We start from the raw sequence: 18,585 nt of genomic DNA on the forward strand, positions 1-18,585 counted from the left end.
TAACTTTAGATTTCTGTGGATGTACTTGGCCCCGTACAGAGCAGCCGGGCTGCAGCCCTGACTGAGCCAGCGCCGGCCGAGCCCAGTGCTCACCCTTACTCTAACACACTGAATAGAGAGACATGATGGAAGATCACTTTTTGCCTTTGTTATCTGATTTAGCCCATGAACTGCAAGCTGCAACAATTAGCCAAACCCCAAAATATCTTTGGCATTAAAATTGGACAAAAGGAATATAAAGAAGCATTCTGTGCTGCTGACGCATTACCATTCACTACAAATCCCCATGATAAATACCAGAACTGCTTTGAATAATAGATACTTCTGGAAACCTTCCAGCTTGCAAAATGAACTGGACCGAGTCGCAGCTATTACTCCATGTCCAGAGGCTGGAGTAGCAATCGTTCTCACCGCAACTTTGAGCAGACACTTGATTTTTATCCATTTATTTACCTTTGTTAAATCTATGGATAATTAAACTAACTAGGCTGCTCGAAGGGATAACGCAACCCCAAGGATGCATGCTCTATTAAACAGTTTAGAGAGAAGGGAGCAGTTCCGACTCCTTGCCTGGAGTTGGAAAAGGGATGTGAAAACAGCCAAGACATGGCCAAAACCTACTGGTGTGCCGTGGCGTGGTCTGTGTTTGTATAGAAGGGGAGGGGAGGATGGTCGGCTGAAGGAAAGCGGTAGAAAGATCTAGCTTTTTTTGTTATTCAAACTTTTGTTGTTGTTTTCACAAGGGGGTTTTCGTTTTCTGAAGGGTTCAGGTTGTCACCGAGTGCTTTCATTAAAATGGACACTACGCTAGCTGTTACCCATCGCTAATGAGACCCCTGGCTGAGTGCATATAAGAACAGAAAGCACTTCCTCCGTTCCACTCAATTACCCTAACAAATCCCATTTTTGCAGTCCAGAGTACCTCCAGTCGCTAACAGTTTGGCTCCGAACGAATCCCCCGCCCTGTTTCCAGGATGAAATAAATAAAAGTGCCTTGGCCCCTGGGGTCCGGGCTCTCCTGGGGTGTAAGCAGCGATTCCTGCGCTGGGCTTCGCAGCTCCTTTTCTGAACAGCTGCAGGAGAAAGCGTCAAAGAGCCTGTGTGGCTACATTGCCGCATGCACGCACATCCAAGCCCAGGTGGTAGCAGGGAAATAAGGGTAATGAAAGAGCAAGGATTCATTTTTATTTATCTGTAAATGCAAAACATTGTGGTGACATTGCACACACCGGTCTGTGGATTTATCTTTTGGTGCTTCTATTTGGAAGGGCTGGAAAAGCCCTGGTGTGTTGGGTGAGATGTTTGCCCGGCTTCTGCTGGTTGTCCATGCGCAAGGCGCTGGCGCTGCAATGTCAATTGGATTAAAGCTCCTGACCTCCCCTCGGAGACCTATCGATGAGAAGGCGACAAGCCTAATCCAGAGGCTGTTGCAGCTGGGAGGAGGCTTTCCCTCGGCATCCAATTTTTCATGTCATCAGTTGACCTGTTGGCCAAGGCTTTTACAGCCTGCCCTCCTGGCCTTAAATGACCTTGCAGACGGTCTAAAACATAAGTACGGGTGGCTGAGGATGTGCTGTGGTTTCAAGTAGGAATTAATTTGTGGGAATCGCATGGCTCATGTTCATGCAGAAGGTCAGGCTGGCCATGGTATTATCTTCTGGTTTTATAATCTCCCATCTAATCTGCTCATGCTAAATGAGAGGCAGAGGCTCACCATTGTGTTCCTGGACCAAAACTTGGGTCCCAAACAATTTCTTCAGCTTTCCAGTGGTGCATGGACATAGGGCTTAGCCCAGCAAGCAGCAGGAATCCCTCTCTCTGCTCCCTTTATAACCTCTGACATAAGCATTCTGTATTAAAACAAACAAAAACAACAAACAACAAAAACCGCCACAAAAATACCCCCCAAACCTTTCGAAGATTCAGGCAAGCATCTGATGAGTATCTACAGGGACTGAGGCTGATCGGAGCGTGTTATCAGTCCTCTGGGCAAGGGTTTTATTAATCATGTTTGTCCCCTTAGCTAACTGTGTGCCAGATGCAGTTACCGTGCGGAGGAAGAAGCAAGACCAAACCCTGTGAGCTCACAAGGCTGGCATAGCCCTCGCCTGACTGCCAGAGCTCCTTCCCCTGCAGAGTGGGGTCTTTTCTGGGGGAAGATCATTTTATTTCAGCTTTACTGAGCACTCGGAGATATGAGTTCAGTGAAAAATTGCCCCAAGTCCTTCACTTGGAAGTTTTGGGGGGTTATTTTTTTAACGGTTCTGTGTTTTCCTCCTGGTACATTTCTGGGTTATTTTTTTAACAGTTCTGCGTTTTCCTTCTGGTACGTTTCTGCTGTACTTTTTCCTCCTAGAGCAAAAGGGACCGCATGAAGGCATGGGTACGGGCACGTCTCCCCACCTGCTGCAAACAGAGAGATTCCTGGTCCATCTACATCTTCGCCCCTCACTCAAGGTAAGGCAGCTGCCCTTGAGCAGGAGCAGCGTGCCAGGCACGGATGCCCTCATTACAATGGCTCACTCTGCCCATCTATCCTAGATGGGTCTCTATGTGTCAGTCCACAAAACTCCCAGCCCTTCCCCTGCTCAAACACTACATTGGGGTCACGGAGCAAACGGCTGCTGGATGCAGAGAGCTGCTCCGGGGCAGGCATGGCCCTGGCATAGCAGCGTCCAGCAGAGCCCCATAGCCCAGGGCATGGCTGCAGCTTTATCGAGTTTGTTTGCTTCATCAGTGATGCTAGTGTTCTGCAAGTTTTTTACTTGATGGAGCATGGGGAGTTTGCAGCGCCTCTCCTCCTTGCTTCATTAAGCAGATAAATCTGAATTTGCCCCTGCTGCACACTTACAACACAGCAAAGGACGCTCCTTGACCTCCTAAACCTGCCTCTCAGCCTGGACTTCTCTGTCCTCCCCCTTCCCTTCCTGCCTCTCCCAACAACCCCCAAAAAACACCCTCTCCTTGCCTGCAGGCCCCCAGCTCTGCCCTTCCCAAAGCCTGGCCGCGCCGGGGCCATCTGCGGCTCCACGCTCTCCTACGTGTTTCTCTGGACATGCACCCACGCCCCACGAGGGTTTCCCGTGTTTGAGCTGGTGGGCCCTGGACAGCATTCGAGTTCATTCATACAAAGATTAGAGAGATTTTCAGAAACAGACTTTGGGAAATGTAATACGGTATTATAAATCCTGGGTCAGTGTACAGCCATCTGTCACAATAAATAGCTTCTGTCCCTTTGTTCCATGTGCGCTCAACCCTTACGGGCTTGCTGGGAGTATTTCTTCCCTTATTTAAGCTAAACCTGAGCGCTACGGACCAGGTAGAGGGTCGGATCCAAACCTGGCCGCATGTCCGAGTTGTGGAAGCAGCTGCTCCATTTCAAGTGACCCAAAGCCCCCTGTGAACATTACCAGGGCTTGAAATTTGTGGCCTAATTCTGTAGCTTGGATCCTATTCTATTCATACCCCGATCTGCCCACAGCGTGCGGCTCTGCTAGGGAGGGGATTGGGAGATTGTAGCTCATCTGCTTTGCAAACGGAGCGCTTGATTCCCCCGCCATGCGTCGAGCTGCTGTGTTTCTCCCCAGGCAGTTGAGCATTAATAGCTAGTCTGTATGTCCTCTTTTTTTTTTTTTTTTTTTTCTTGGCAGATTCCGTCTGATGTGCAATAAAATCATCACACACAAGATGTTTGATCATATCGTCTTGGTGATCATTTTCCTGAATTGCATTACCATTGCCATGGAACGACCCAAAATTGAGCCTCACAGTGCTGTGAGTTTCCGAGGTTAACGTTTTCCTGTGCTCCTCGTGGAGCCAACACCCGTGGCTTGGACCCCACTGCTGTGCGCTTGGTCTCACTTTCTTTCTCTTTTTTAAATGGGAAGCTGCCAACAACCCCTGCATATCCTTTGAATTAGGTACAGCAACTCTCCTGGCCCCTACCCAGTGTCCTTTCAAAGTACAAGAGCAGAGCTCATGGCCTGCAATGTATCGAATATCCCATTTCTGCAAGTACAATCAAGGTTTTAACACATGACATAAGCATGACATCTGTCTCAGTTTCCTTCTCTGATAAACCTTCAAACACTTTTCCTCTCTCCACACAATGTTCGTTTCTTCCATCTGTTCTCCATGGGCACGTATGCGTGGTGCGAAGGGAACGGGGGAAACTGTTCATTTCATACTCTTCTCTCCCCTTTGTGTATCAGCTTTCTGCGACACAAGACAAACTGAATTGGTACACACATGGTAATGCTATTTCCCCGAACCACTTTGTTTTAGTAGACGGTGTAAGGATTTCTCAAACCAGACCTTCGCAGCACCAACATCCATCAATCAGAGGGGCAGAATCATCCTATTGCTCTTTTATTTTAGCATAGGTTGTGGCTGAGAGATAGGCTGGGCTCTTGCTGATGTATTGCGAAAGACTGCTCATATCGCAATCGTATAGAATCCTGTTTTGTTGATGTAGGCGTGTCAGGCTGTTCATTTTTGTGGATCTTCAATGTAAGACCTTAAAACTGGAGTCTTGGTTGCTCTGTGCCTATTTTAAGCTTTCCCTAGTAGTCCTCCCTACTGTAATAATTTGTCCAGTGTTCCCTCCCCAAAATCCTTTTTTTTTTTTTTTTTTTTTTGGTTATTATGCAGTCATGGGGCACCAACTCACAGCTACGAGAAGAGAGCAGGACTCCCTGCCAGCCAATCTAGCAGGAGGAAATCACCCTGCTGTTCCAAATGGGGCACCCTGAGAATGTCCCTTGAAATCCCAAACGCTTTTTTGAAGCCCCTCGCTGTGTCCTCTGAGAGTCACCATTCACCAAGGCTGGCTCCAAAAGGAACTGTACTTACACAGAGATGAAGGGAATGGGGTGACATGCACGAGTCCCAGGAGTCCACAGCAAAGAGATGTAGCACAAAAACCCAGTTCTTTGTATATGAAAGGAGGAGGATGAGCTGTGGTGTCCCCAGGCGTTGGGAGAGTGCGGAGAGGAAAGGAGGCAGGGACTGGTGTGAAGTTCATCAGCATCAGGTTATAACCAAGGGAACCAAAATGGGTCATCCAGGGCTGGAGCTGAGCCAGAGCATGGCCGGGGAGGAGAAGGGGGATCCTGACCAGTGGGGTAGGGAGCAGGGGAACCAGGAGGAGTGCGCGGGCCCTGCCTGTGCTGATGGAGCTCTCATCTGGAAACCGAGTTAGTTTAGCTTGAGTTGTTTAAAATAATTGTACTTTGCTTCCTCGAGCTGTGGATTTTCTAGCTGCTTCAAACGAGTTCTCTTTCCCTGTCCCAGTTTCAGCTGGCTTATCAGAACAGGGGATGCTGTTGCTAGCCAACACGCGCTCCCCATCGCAGAGTGCACGACATGGGCTGGGGAGATTATCCTTCAAAATAGCCACACGCTTGCCAGAGAGGAATGTAATGTCCTCAGTCTCTCCTCCATGCTATTGCTGTTTTATCTCCAGCTCCACAAGCAGGTCCCTACTCTCGTTCTCCTGCACACTGCCTACCTCTCTACAGCAGTCTTTTGTGTGGCAGTCAGCTAACGGCTGGAGACGTTTCCTATCACAGCTCAGGCAGTCACAGTGCAGGTCTAGGACCTAATTAATTATGGACCCCGTATGGAAACAAGCTACTCTGTGGTTCCTGAGTCACTTTCAGTAAATCATGATCTGGCAAGAGAGAGAGTTGCCAAGGTGTTTTGTCTTGTTTAAATTGCTTCTCATTTTGAGCGAGAGATCTGCATCTCTTGCAGGACTGCTCTGTAGGGAGAGGCAGAAATAAATCCAAAATTGTTATTAGCAGAACTGGGGCTGGTTCGATTGTATGCACACATGCATACGTGCATGTGCATCACCTTTCCTCCAGCTTCTGCCTTCTGCTGTCCATTTCTCAGTACAGGCGATCAGAGATTGTTCAGGGATTAGGGAAAAGTGTAATTTATTTAATGATCATCATTAAAAAGAAAGGTTTCTGCTAACTACAGATAGGGAACCAGTCCATGGTCTCATCTGTAATCACTAGCTGCTATTGCAGAGCGGTGGCAGTGAGGACTGCATGGTCTGGTGGATAGTGCAGGGGACCGGGAGATGAGGCTGTTGGGCTTCACGCCCAGGTCTAGCCTCTGGCTTTGGGCGAGTGAATCAACCTTTTGGGGGCAGGTCTCAGCTGGCGTAAACCCCCAGAGCTTCACTGGCTTCAGTGGAACTGTGACAACTCATGCCAGCTGTGCTTTGGCTTCCCATCGGTCCTGCTTGCCTTGCAGCACAGCCACGCTAATATTGACTTAATTTCTAGGAGAATTGGGAGCTCAGTGATATTTGCACTGTGCGGTGACGTCCGCAAGTGAGGGGCAGGTAGAGATTTGTCAAGTGTGCTCCAAGGGAGGGGGGAGATCTCCCCGTTTCTTTTGGAGGGAGAGGGGGAGGCGGAATTTGGGGGCAGATATGGGGCAGATTTGGGGGGGGGATTTGGGGCAGATAGGGGGGGATTTGGGGGCAGGTGCCGGCACCTGCCCCTGTCCATGGTGCTGACACGACCCGGCCTCTGGCAAGGCTGAACTGTGCGGAGTGTTCTTATCTAAATATTTGGATTTTCCCCTCTTTGCGAGCAAACAGTCTGAGACTTGTTTCAGCACAGAAGCTGGAGGACAGTTAGCAACCACCCAAATATGCACAGGGAGATGTACAGCTGCAGAGAGCAGGCTATAAAACTTTGTCTCTCTTTTTCATAGGAACGGATTTTCCTAACGCTCTCCAACTACATCTTTACAGTTATCTTCCTGACTGAGATGACGGTTAAGGTAAATGAAGCTGGAGAATAAGTGTGCCTGTATTATATTAGTGATATTTTATAAGAGTGGACTATCAAAACCCCTAGGTCTACCAGTTACGAGCAAGGTTCCTCTTCTGAATCATATTCACCCACCACATGCCTCATTCTGAGCACATTTTATATCAGAACAATTTCACTGAAGTTGCTCTTGATTTACACCATTATGTGAGTAATGGGATGCTTCAATTCAGCAATCCTTTCCTATTCAGCAAAGCTCTGGAGCACATGCTTAACTTCAACCGTGCGTGTAAGTCCTATTGTCTTCAACAACCAATTGTCCTCAACAACCTAAGCAGCTATGTGCTTTCCTGGGGAGGGAGAGACTTAAGTGCGTTGAAACACTTTGCTGGATTTGAGGCAGGAGGCTCAAAAACCTCTTGCTGTAAATCTCTCTTGTGTAATTCGTAATCATCTTGCAGAACAATTGCTTTTTCTTTGGAAAGTTTCTCTAGTTTCTTTATTTGCAAAGCTTGTAAATGATTGCTTTGGGTCAGCCACTCTGAACCTTTACTCCAGCAGTCTATAGGAACGAAATACAATCAAACTTTTTACGCCAGAGCTAAACATTAGGAACGGTTTTGTGCAGCTATGTTTAGCTGCATTAAAAATACATCAGCTGTAAGGGACAATCTGGGATGTTTCTGCAGAGGTATTTTTACAATCCTTGCAATATAACACTTTGCTGATTTGTCTAATTAGGCTTCTATACTGGGAAGCAAATGGACTCACAGACTTGTATCTGTAAATAATGCATTCTCAGCAGGTTGCTAACTGGAAGAAACATGTTGGATGCGATAGTCATAATTTGTTGCAACTTGGTGTCCGGGCAGGTGGTGGCACTAGGCTTGTGTTTTGGGGAGAAAGCCTACTTGAAAAGCAGCTGGAACGTGCTGGATGGGGTGCTGGTTCTCATCTCTGTCATCGACATCCTGGTCTCAATGGTGTCAGACAGCGGCACGAAAATCCTGGGGATGCTACGGGTTTTGAGACTGCTGAGGACGCTGCGGCCCTTAAGGTAAGCAGAGGATGAGGAAGAGGATTAGTGTAGGGTGTGTGCCAAAGGGGGAACTGAGCCTCTCTTGCAAGCAGCAGCATTTGTGCAAGGGAAGGGGCAGGCGAGACGAGGGCACGGCGTCTGTCACCCGTGTTGTGCCCAGCCTCCTGCTGCTCCGCAGACAATAAGTGTCCGCAGGTCCTGCAGAGCCGCAAGGAGCTCCGGGCGCTCGCTGTGTTTTGGGACCGGCCCCAAGTGCAGTAGTAAACTGATCAATGCCTCTTTTGCTCATTAAAACACACATCCCCTGCTATTTGTGTTCTCATTTGCTCTGTGTAAAGTGCAGCTTAACAGCTTCTTCTCCCCCTTTCCTTCAGGCAGTCAATGGCTTTCATAACAAAGAAGGAAATTAGTAGCAGGTGGCAGATCATTTTTAAGGAAGCAGAGACTAAACTGTTGCTTAACCTAGAATGCAAAGAAGCTTTTTTCCCCTCAGTTCCCCATTAATTTTACAGAGACTTTTTTTTTTTTTAAAAGATGCCCGAAAAGATGAAAGCAATTGTCCTGCTAACTTGGTCCCCCATCTGACAGCAGGCAGTATCCCATGCCCCAGGGGCAGGCACCCTTCTGACAAGAATCTGCCCAAGGACCAGCCTCTTCCAAAGAGGCATCCGTTTTGTCCTGTACCCGGAGGCATGAAGGTTTCTCTCCATGCTAAATGCAGTCCCTCTTTAATACCATTGTTGCTGCTCTTGTTATGCAGCAGCTAATAAACCTTCCTGCTCAAAGCATCTTTGTGTGCCTGTCATATCTTACTGCTGCTTCCTTCATAAAAGGTTCTCTTTGAGTCAGGATTTTCTCTTTCAGGACAGAAAAACAAGACCCTGCTTCTGACAGAAAATGTTGTTTTACTACCCCTGTGTGAATAATAAGTCTAAATAACAATGGCTGTGCCTATACGTATATCTTTCAAATATTCTCAACAGCTATGAAAGACTTTCCATTAAATTGGGCTATGTGTATGTTGTGCCTGGTGAGTTTTAGGATGTGAGCTGCTTTTGATCATCTTTATCTGGACAGATAGCGCCATTGGTGTGGTTCAGCTCCCTGACCATGTGACTAGACTGTCTTCCTACATGACTCCAGTTCAGACTTTTTTCTCTTCATGTGTCCCCTGGCACCTCCATGTCAACTGTAGTTTCTGGGGGTAGTTTCTGCCAGATTGTTGGTTCAGTAGATCTGCTCTGCTCTTCTGTTTCGGCTGATTTTTGACCCGTGTTAAGAAAACCTACAAAACAATCTGAATAACTCTAGATAAAAGAAGAATTGATTTCCCATCTCTGAACTGTGGAATGCAAGTTTCTCTCTCGAGGTGGTGTGGTTAAATCGGATCTAGAGGAAGAGGCTTGGGTTGTGCTGAGCCCTACTAGAGTCACCTGGCTTGGGTTGTGCTGAACGCTGCTAGAGTTGCCTGTCTGACCTAGTAAAAGCCCTGTATGCTTCTTTGTAGATCTCTAGGTCTGCCTGGCCAGGGCCTGGGTCTTTGTTTAGTAGAGCCTTTCTCTGCAGCCACTTATGTGCATGAGTAGTCTGCAGTTATGGGGAATAATGCACTGAGTAACTGCAGGCTGGAGGAAGACCTGCCATCTGGAGCATGTGTAGGATTAGGCTCTTCCATTGCTATTCCATCCCTGTTGGCATTTGATATGTTTTCTCAAGAGAGTGTGTAAATGTTTTCAGCCAACATGCTGCTTTCTGCTACAAAGGAAATGTAAAAAGACAGCAACAAGCCCATTCCCTAAATATGTTCACAATCAGTTCTATTCCCCTGTAATTAGATTTGTAGGAAATGAAAAAGCAGCCATCAAACTGGGGGCTTTTCAGTAAGTCATAAATCTCCGCATGTGGAAACCCATCTGCCTCTGTGATGCACATCTGGGCTGCCCTGAGCACGCCTCTGCCCGCAGCTGCCCGCTCTGCCTTTGCCGCGGGCTGCGCCATGTGGCTTGGGGATCACATCGCCACTGCCTGGGATGTTCAGCTGGATCAACATGGGATGGCAGCTGGGACGGGCGACCTGAGTCCTTTGCACACCGTGGCTACATCCCCGTGTCCAGGTGAAGTCCCCAGCGGAGGCCAAGTGAATGTTTTTCCTTGCCAGGAAGGCGTAGGGCAGAGACCAAAGCGAACGATCTGTCCCACCACAGAGGAGCCAACCTGGCTCCTTCTGCCCTCCCTTTCTGTGGGCACTCGGGAGCAGGGCTGCAGGGAGGACACCCTCAGTGAGAAGCCAAGCCGCGGCTGTGGGTGACACACTCGAGAGCAGGGACGGCCCTCGTCGTCTCTGCACTGGCTTTCCTGGTTGACTGTCCGAAGGGGTTCGTCTTGCAAAAGACCTCCCTCATTCTGTCTCTTATTTTCTCCTGTGAAAACAACCCCGTTGCTTTACACAGCAGACAAACCACACATGCTTGTGCCTTTTGCCCAGGCATAAAAAAAACCTGGCCTGTGTGCCAATCATGGGCTTTTGATTGCATGATTGATTATCAGCCTCCAAATTGAATCCATGAGGATTCGAGCCCAGCTTTATGACCAGAATTCCAAAAATATATTCACAAAGGGGTGACATTTAAAGATGTTTCCATGACCCTCTGATGTTTCAGCCAGTAGAGGGATTGCTTATACAATAACATTCCTTCCTAATGCGTTCAACCTGCTGTTGTTGGGATCAAGTGTTGCAGCTTAAGATACAAGAGAAATCAAAACTGAAAATGTATTCACATTTAATGTGGATGGACTTCAGTGCTGTTTTACTCTCTACAGAGCCTGGGCTTTGACTTCCAAAGCAGATGGATAAATTATTCACTTTTCATACCATCGCAGTATGAAATAGTCATTTCATAGACTCTTTTCTATCTATCATATTATCACCTTTGCTAATTTTTTTTTAATCTGTGGAGGAAGGTCTTCATTAACATTGATCTGCTACTTCATCTAAGTGCTACTTCTTCTGAGAGCTCTGATGAGGCTAGCAGGCTTAATGTTAGCAAATGTGATCCAGCTGGGATGAGGCTGGCAGTGGGTTTGGAGTTTGGCGCGTCTCACACCAGGGGTTTAACAGCATTGGGAATGCTGAGACCAGCAGAACCAAGAGGAACTCAAGGGATTAACATTTCTTCATACTGAAAAAAAAAAAAAAAAAAAAAAAAGGAGGTCTCCTTTCAATTTCCCCGATTGTCATATGCCTAATGCAGACTGGAATTGTCGTGGGTGGAACCTCAGTGAGTCTATGGCTCTGGCACGCCTGGAGGGCTCCAGATCCAATAAATTGCAGGAGTGGTGGGTTTGCAAGCCTGATATCAGCAGGACCTTGGGCAATATTGATGAGGTGCGGGGATGCTCTATGTTGATATATTGGAGGTGACACTAATAATCTGGAAATGCTGAGGATTTCATTGGCACTTCTTAGAGAGTTGTCAGACTGTCAGGAGAGCGGCAGGAGTCTTTGCACAGACTTGCCTTGACGTTGGATCAGGCCCTTAGTCTGAGGCAGCTCCAAGGTCTGAAGGTTTTCATTAGTGAGAACTATTATTTTTCAAAATCTTTTCAAAGTCTTCTCTCCCTGTAGGGCTGGAAACAGCATTGGCATGGAGCTAAACTGGTGGCAGCTTTTACCCTCCTGCATTCTCATTTGAGGAATTCCCTGGTTGATCAAAACACTGAAAGCAGCCAAATGCTGCAGTTTCTCAGCCCTTTTTTTCTCAACACACATGACTTTGCGAAGTCAGACAAGTAACCTCCTATTTTCTCTCTCTACTGGATACCAAATAGTATCTCACAAGGGAAATCACTTTATTATTTCTAGAATAGGCTTGCTTAATAAGCGTTGGAGAAAATTATCATCTTTAGACTCTGGAGACTAAATTTCTTCCTTGTTCCCCCCAATTTAAGGATGCTCCAATAGTTTAGACAACAGGCCTTCAATTTAGAAGACCTGACTTTGGTTCCATTCTGTGTGACAGTGGACAGAATACCTAAGTCAGGATCCCTACAGGCACCAAAGTGCCTAATTTCCATTGAAATAATTGGAAATGTGTTGCCTGCATACCTCTGAGAACATGGCATGCGGTCCTCCCACGCCTCAGTTTCCCATCTGTAGTTTAGCAGTTGTAGTATTTCACCCAGGAGTGTGTGAGGGTAATACGTGAGGTATGGCGAGGTCTTTAGGCCATCTGAAGATCCAGAAGAGAGCTTCAGCCTCAGACTGTCCAGCCCAAATCTCGCTTTGTGCACTCAGGTGGAGCAGGAAGAGCCCTGGCCCTGCGGACACTGGATTAACCAGCAAATTGAGTCAGGCAGACTAACCTGCTCTCCAGCCTCCTCTGGTAGCTGGCCTCTGCTCGGCTTTCAGCCTCGGTGCAGGTACGACGTGGCAACAGCAGCATAGCTGCCCCAGCGAGGACCTCAGCCTGGGCTGATTGACGTGGGTTGTTTTGGCAGCCCACACCAACCAGTCTCACGCTGCCGTGGCTGCGTGGGGTCCACACCGTCCCCTGGGGCATCTCCGTCTTGGGCAGCCTTCTGCTTCCTGAGCCATCTCACCCCCCCACCTAATTCCCCCAAATAACCCAGATCTGAGCATCAGGAAAGCCCAGGTGTCTGAAATAGGGAGCCACAGCAGCTACCTGGAAGAGACACCCAGCGTGAGGAATAGCAGCATCTGCCTTTTGTGTTTCGCTGGCAAGGGAGTGGATAAAAATACCACCATCTGTTTCTTTTTTAAAATGATAATTGATGAGTTATCCTTGACATTTCGAGTAAATATTTAACCAGAAAAAAGGGAAATAATTTTTAGCTTTTCAGGATACTGTTTAAAGCCAACAGTTTTTGAAAGACCTGGTGCCTGTGCACCGAGCTCTGCAGTTTGCTAAACCTGTTGGCTCTGGGGCCCGAGAGGGTTGGTGCAGGCTTGGCTGAGGTCCCAGCTAAGGCCATGTGTGTCAGGCATGTGGATGTGTCCATGGGGACCTCTGCCGGGAGCACCATGCCCGGGAGGGGGAGAGAGGAGGAGAACTTGGATCCTCTCCAGGCAAAAAACCTCCAACCGCGCTTCAGGTGGTGCAGCCAGACTTGGGACGAAACGGGAGAGGTGGTGAGAAAACTCCCATGGCAAAAGAGAGAACCAGGGGCAAACAAGAAGGTGGGGAACTTTGTGGCACTTCTGAGCGCCAAGTGGTCAAAGGAGTCACCAGCCAGTTCGCAGAAGCACACAGGCGCTTTCCTCCCTCTGACTTAAACAGCAGACAGCTATTTCTGCCCTGGGAAAGCACAGTTTCTATGGCATCAGTACAAATTGATTTACAGCGCTGGTGAAATGCTTAATTCCAGTTGACATCAAGAGGAGGGAGGCATGCAACCTCTTCAGATGCCTCTCTCAGTCCCCCGGCTCTCCACCTTCAGGTCTGTGAGCCTGAATACCTTGCTCATCTTGCCCAGCATGGTGAGATGGGTTCTCTAAATCACACAAGCCTTGTCCTTTCATTGTAGCATGTCCTTGAGAGTATAGTAATATACTCTCCTACTTTATTTTTTTTTCACCCTGCTTCCATCATGATGTCCAAGTTATTCTTCCCCAACCTTCCCATATGATCTAATCCTCTGTTACAAAATTCTGTGCGGTACCAGTGAGAGAGGATCTACAGAAATAAGGTTAGATGCCTGTGGTCCTGCTAGTGAAGTTTCACCTGGAGGACACCACTGGTTCAGTAGCTGGGGTTGTACAGTGGGTACAAAGCGGACACTGTGACGGTGCTGAGGGCTAGCTCTGGTCTCTGTACGTAGCAGCACTATAAGGACACATACAGGACTTTTCTTACGATGAAGGTGTTGAAACACTGGAAAGGGTTGCCCAGAGAGGTGCTGTATGCTCCATCCCTGGGAACATTCAAGGTCAGACTGGATGGGGCTCTGAGCAACCTCATCTAGTTGAAGATGTCCCTGCTCACTGCAGGGGTCTTGGGCTAGATGACCTTTAAAGGTTCCTCCTAATCCAAACCATTCTATGATTCTATAATCACTACAGATGTGCAGGCAGCTGTGTAAGAGTGGCTGCTCCATTTCACAGACTGAGACAGGGAAACCGAGAGCCTTGCCTAAATCTACCCAGGAATGGACACTGGGAGGCCCTCTCTTTGCAGTCCTGGACAGGCTACAGGCATAAAGGTGTGCGTTTGTGGATGGCCCAAACCAAGAGGCTGGATTCCATGGGAGGTGTGATCAAGGCTGGAAACCCAGAGAGCTTTTTGGACTGAATGATAGGAAAAGGAAAATGCCAAGGCTTGACTGTATTCTAGTGAATGGTAAATAGAAGATGCTGATCAGCAAATGGATCAAGAATAGGTAGTAAGTTAGATTAAAACTGTCATTCCGTGTTTGAAAAATATGGGACTAGCCTATATAGCTTCCTTTCCTAGGTCCTTCTCTAGTGACTTTTCTGGCCTAGCTCCTCAGATGTGGTCTCCTCCTTTTATGCAAAGCTGCATGTGTAGGCAGAGACCCCTTTCCCTCAAACACCTCTATAATCTCACGGGTCAGTCTTCTAGAACTGCTTCTTCCATTGTGATTTTTGAGTTATTTGTCATTCTAAAATATTCCCTCATGCTGTTTTCTCCACATCTTCTACCTTGATAGGAAGCAGAACTGGGCAAGAACAGGACTAACATAGCTTTTGTGCTTACTTGCCCCCACAGAGTCATTAGTCGAGCCCAAGGACTGAAGCTGGTGGTGGAGACTCTCATGTCTTCCCTGAAGCCCATTGGGAACATCGTGGTCATCTGCTGTGCCTTTTTCATAATCTTTGGGATCCTGGGAGTTCAGGTGAGTCCCCTGTAAGCCTCAGCACCTAACCCAAAAGCATAATGAGCTCCAGATGGCCCCACATCTGTGTATCTGTACCCATGGGCACGCTATAAGCCTTTCTGAAACCGAACCAACGGGCTCTTTGGCCTTCTTGGGGAATGCTCCTCGCTCCTAGCGAGGAAGAAGCAGATTCCCATTAGTGGTCTCAGTAACAATTACAACCTAACAAAAGTGGCCCAGCAACACGCGTCCCTAGCCGTAGCTGAAGCAGCAATGGTTAGAGCCAGTTAGTGGGGTTGGTTTTGCCCCTCTCCAGTTCCATCGAGGTCCTGCGCCCAGCTCTAGAAATGTGTGTTGGTTTTGAATCCATAACTTCGCCATCGTTAACAGCCTGACCCATGACTCAGACCCAAGGGCTTATGCAGCTCCTGGTCCCCACCCCAGCAGCACAGTGTGGCCTTTCTAGTGCTCACAAGACGCGTTTATTCCTGACTTCCAAGTCTTGGCTATGTGTCATTTGACATGTTGAACTTTCTTGAAGCTTCCCTATTGCATGCAGTGATACAAAAGCCAACATGATGACCCCCTCAAAGGCACAGAATGGGTTTTATTCATCCTTTCCCTACCACAAGGACTTCTGCTCTGCTTGCATTGGGACGTAAATCAAGATATTTCTCCGCTTTCTTCCCGCGGCCACACCACAGACGGGTCAGGCCTGAGGCATGACATGTACCACCAGAAAAACTCTGCTCAGGGAAACTGTTAAATCCCGTTCCTGTTCCATCTGGGAGATAACATGGCGACATCGCCCCTCCACCTTTCTTCTAGGCATAAACCAATGGGGAAATAGAAACTCTCAAAACTGAAATTGTTGGTTTGTAAACTCCAGAGAGACCTTGACCTGGAGATTCGTTCAGATTGTGACAGTTTGTATAACTGAAAGCTTGCGGAAATAGAGATTTCTGAGTCTGCTTCCTGCCAGCTCTGCTGGCAATATCCTCAGTCTCAGGAGTGCAGGAACCTGGGGGAAAAGTGGCAGAGTTTCCAATGCAATTGGTATCTCATTACCTGGTAAGAAGAGATTGTTTCATATAAATATTCTGACATAACACTTATTCCTTTCTGAAGTTTATCTGATCTGTCACAGCCAGCTTTGAAAGCAGGTCTCTCTGGCTTTGTTTTGGAAAGGTGTCTTATGTAATATTTTATACTAATATACTGTTTAAATAATAAATACAACATTGAAAATAAACAGAGAAGAAAATCATGCCATCCATAACCGCCTCAGCAGCTAGATTGGCTTAGCATTACAGTACAACAACATCCATCCATTATACTAAACAGATTCATAAAACTAAGCACATCCCATAAAACAATATAAAACCTGGACACAGGAAAATTTATGCCAAACAACAAAACTTGCAGTATGCTCTTTGAATTTCCTCCCTGCTAATTGTGATTGCTTTCCCTAGTGACTTGCAGTTTTACATTAAATTGTCATGACTATTGATGTGCTTAAGTGGTAGATACAAGCAAGACTGATCCTGTATTCAGGATGCAAAATTCTCAGCTAATATTTATGTCTAATTAGGTGTAAGATGAGGGCTATAGCTGTTTTCTATAAAAAGATGATCTCTCAAAGTTACAGTTGGTTTTCCTAAGTAAATATAAGCTGGGGATCAAAGTAGAGGTTTTTAATGCTATTAAAATCCAGATGTCCACGTTTCTCATGGTGTTTCCTCTTAGCAAGACTGTTTTTGTTGTAGAGCTTGCCCACATGTGAATAGCCGTGGATAAGACACAAGAAATAGATTGATAAAACAAGTACAGTAGGAAACACTGGGTCTTCCACTTTTGGAAGCGCTAAAATCTGAAGCACTGACAGGGATCAGCATTTTTGCAAATTGGTCTTTGTATTTCCAAACCCCGTTAGTAGCTATGTTACTGCTCCCATCTGAGTGGCTTTACAGTCCAGCTCCTGCAGAATTTACGTTTATAGACAATATATTAAAAACAGTTGTTTACCTTCCTGCTTAATTAAAACTTTTCTCTGTGAAGGCTATATCTCCCCAGTCTGCCTTACCCACGGATAGTGTTTCTCCATGGAAAGATCAGGGAATACTTCTCTTCTTGCATCCAGAAGTTTTATGACTGCGTTGAGCGTGGATTAATTTTGCATGCCTAGAGAACGTCCTTCTGCTGTTGATTTCTGAAGGAAACCCATGGAGTAATGCGTGGGTTTATCTTGTTTGCTAGTATTTCTACTGATATTTGTCTAGAACAACAGATCAAAACCTGTCAGCATCTTTTCTCTGTATACCCAGGTGGTGGTTTAAGGAGCCTGCGGAGCAGGCTGCCATTTCCCCCCAAAACAGTAATGTCAATAGCTTCTGTCAGCAAATAAAACCAGATTTGTTGGATGTCTCCCGGGCTTTGATACCATCCATCCTGCTAGCATCAATCACCCTGTCTGAAGCGGTAATCATCCCCTGCCACTCTGCTCTGTGCGCAGGAAGCACCAGGTCTAGAATTAAGCATGCGGAAGCTCGTGTTCCTTGTGTAGGTGTAAATCAAGAGCTGATTCCCCAGGAGTTGTGTCTCTCCTGGCTTACACCAAAGGAAATAAGCTCAGGATCAGGTACCCAGCACCAGCTGGGCTTGGCTCCTCAAGCTCTGCACGAGGCATATTTTCAGAGACCCCTGCACAGACTGCAGAGCCTAGTGATGGCTGGAGAACAGCATTCGGGACCAGAGACCAGAGCTGGACTGACAGCAGTCTTGATTCAGCAAGAGCCCGACGTCACTCGCAGCGGCTCGGCTCCTCTCTGCCGTGTCCCCCGTGACCTGTAAGAGCAGAGCTTAGTCCATTGCTGTGCTTCTTCAGTGCCACTTTTCTCTGCTGACAGAGGGCCCCTGTTGCTCTTAATTTGTCGGTGACTCTTGAAACCAGCATCATTAACTGGGCTGAGAGCCGCCGGAGACGTTCCACGTGTGGTGAGAAGCCATTAGCTGGTCGGGGCTATTAGTTGGGGCTACACTTGAGCTGGCGACCCAGAAGCAAAGGCCTTTAAGCCAGTCTCAGATCACTGAACCAGACAACCTAATGCACGAGGTGGGCGTCCTAAACGATGTGAAATCACGCGTTTGCTCATTAGGTGCATATTATACAGGCTGCTCGCACTTAATAACCTGCGTGAATGAGGCCATTTCCCTTAACTTCTCTGGTCGGCGTGGGTGTGCAGAGTACCCCAGGAGAAATGCCCGTCATCTGCAGAGAAATCCTGCAGGCTGAACCCTTACAGTTCCTCTCTTCTTTGCGTGTTTTGCAGCTTTTCAAAGGCAAGTTTTTTGTCTGCCAGGGAGAGGACACCAGAAACATCACAAATAAATCGGATTGTACAGAAGCAAGCTACAAATGGGTCCGGCACAAGTATAATTTTGATAATCTCGGCCAGGTATTAATAGAATGGTAATCTGCTTCTTTGCTCCTTTACCTCCTTGACTTAAAACCTGTGCATTATTATCCCATGGGATTTTCTTACAGGGCACACTACCAGTCGCAGTAAATATTCAGTTCACATACACAGCATTCTGTCTCTGTAAATCCCTAAGGTAGTGTTTCCAAGCAGGCATACACTTCTTTTCGGTACAGAACAAGCACATGTGGCTTCGTGGAGTACTTAATTGCTTCACTGCTACATAACAAACCAAATATATCTTGCAGAAGGGCTTGTCTAATAGAGCCGGACACTTTCAACCACCTCTGCAACACAGCCCTATTTTAGCAGCATGGTAAGGACTAATTAGTTGGGAGCAGCAGAGACCTGGAGGGTGGAAATGAAGCTGCTTTTGTCTTCGGCTTTGTGGTTTTCAAATTAGCGCTCATTGCTGAACCAGGAG

The 18,585-nt window shown here is 47.2% G+C and overlaps 1 protein-coding gene across 13 annotated transcripts in view; it reads left to right on the forward strand.

Moving 5' to 3' along the window:
• CACNA1G (calcium voltage-gated channel subunit alpha1 G) overlaps positions 1-18,585 on the forward strand; it is a 152,413-nt gene that overhangs the window by 97,370 nt on the left and 36,458 nt on the right. For all 13 annotated transcript variants that reach the window (XM_049812054.1, XM_049812055.1, XM_049812063.1 and 10 more), the window contains 6 exons: positions 2,357-2,457; positions 3,651-3,774; positions 6,733-6,801; positions 7,664-7,848; positions 14,577-14,703; positions 18,015-18,140. In XM_049812054.1, the coding sequence (XP_049668011.1) occupies positions 2,357-2,457; positions 3,651-3,774; positions 6,733-6,801; positions 7,664-7,848; positions 14,577-14,703; positions 18,015-18,140 (732 nt within the window). The remainder of the gene's footprint in view (positions 1-2,356; positions 2,458-3,650; positions 3,775-6,732; positions 6,802-7,663; positions 7,849-14,576; positions 14,704-18,014; positions 18,141-18,585) is intronic.

The sequence above is a fragment of the Accipiter gentilis genome, chromosome 10 (genome assembly GCF_929443795.1).
Source record: "Accipiter gentilis chromosome 10, bAccGen1.1, whole genome shotgun sequence".
NCBI classification, from domain to species: domain Eukaryota; kingdom Metazoa; phylum Chordata; class Aves; order Accipitriformes; family Accipitridae; genus Astur; species Astur gentilis.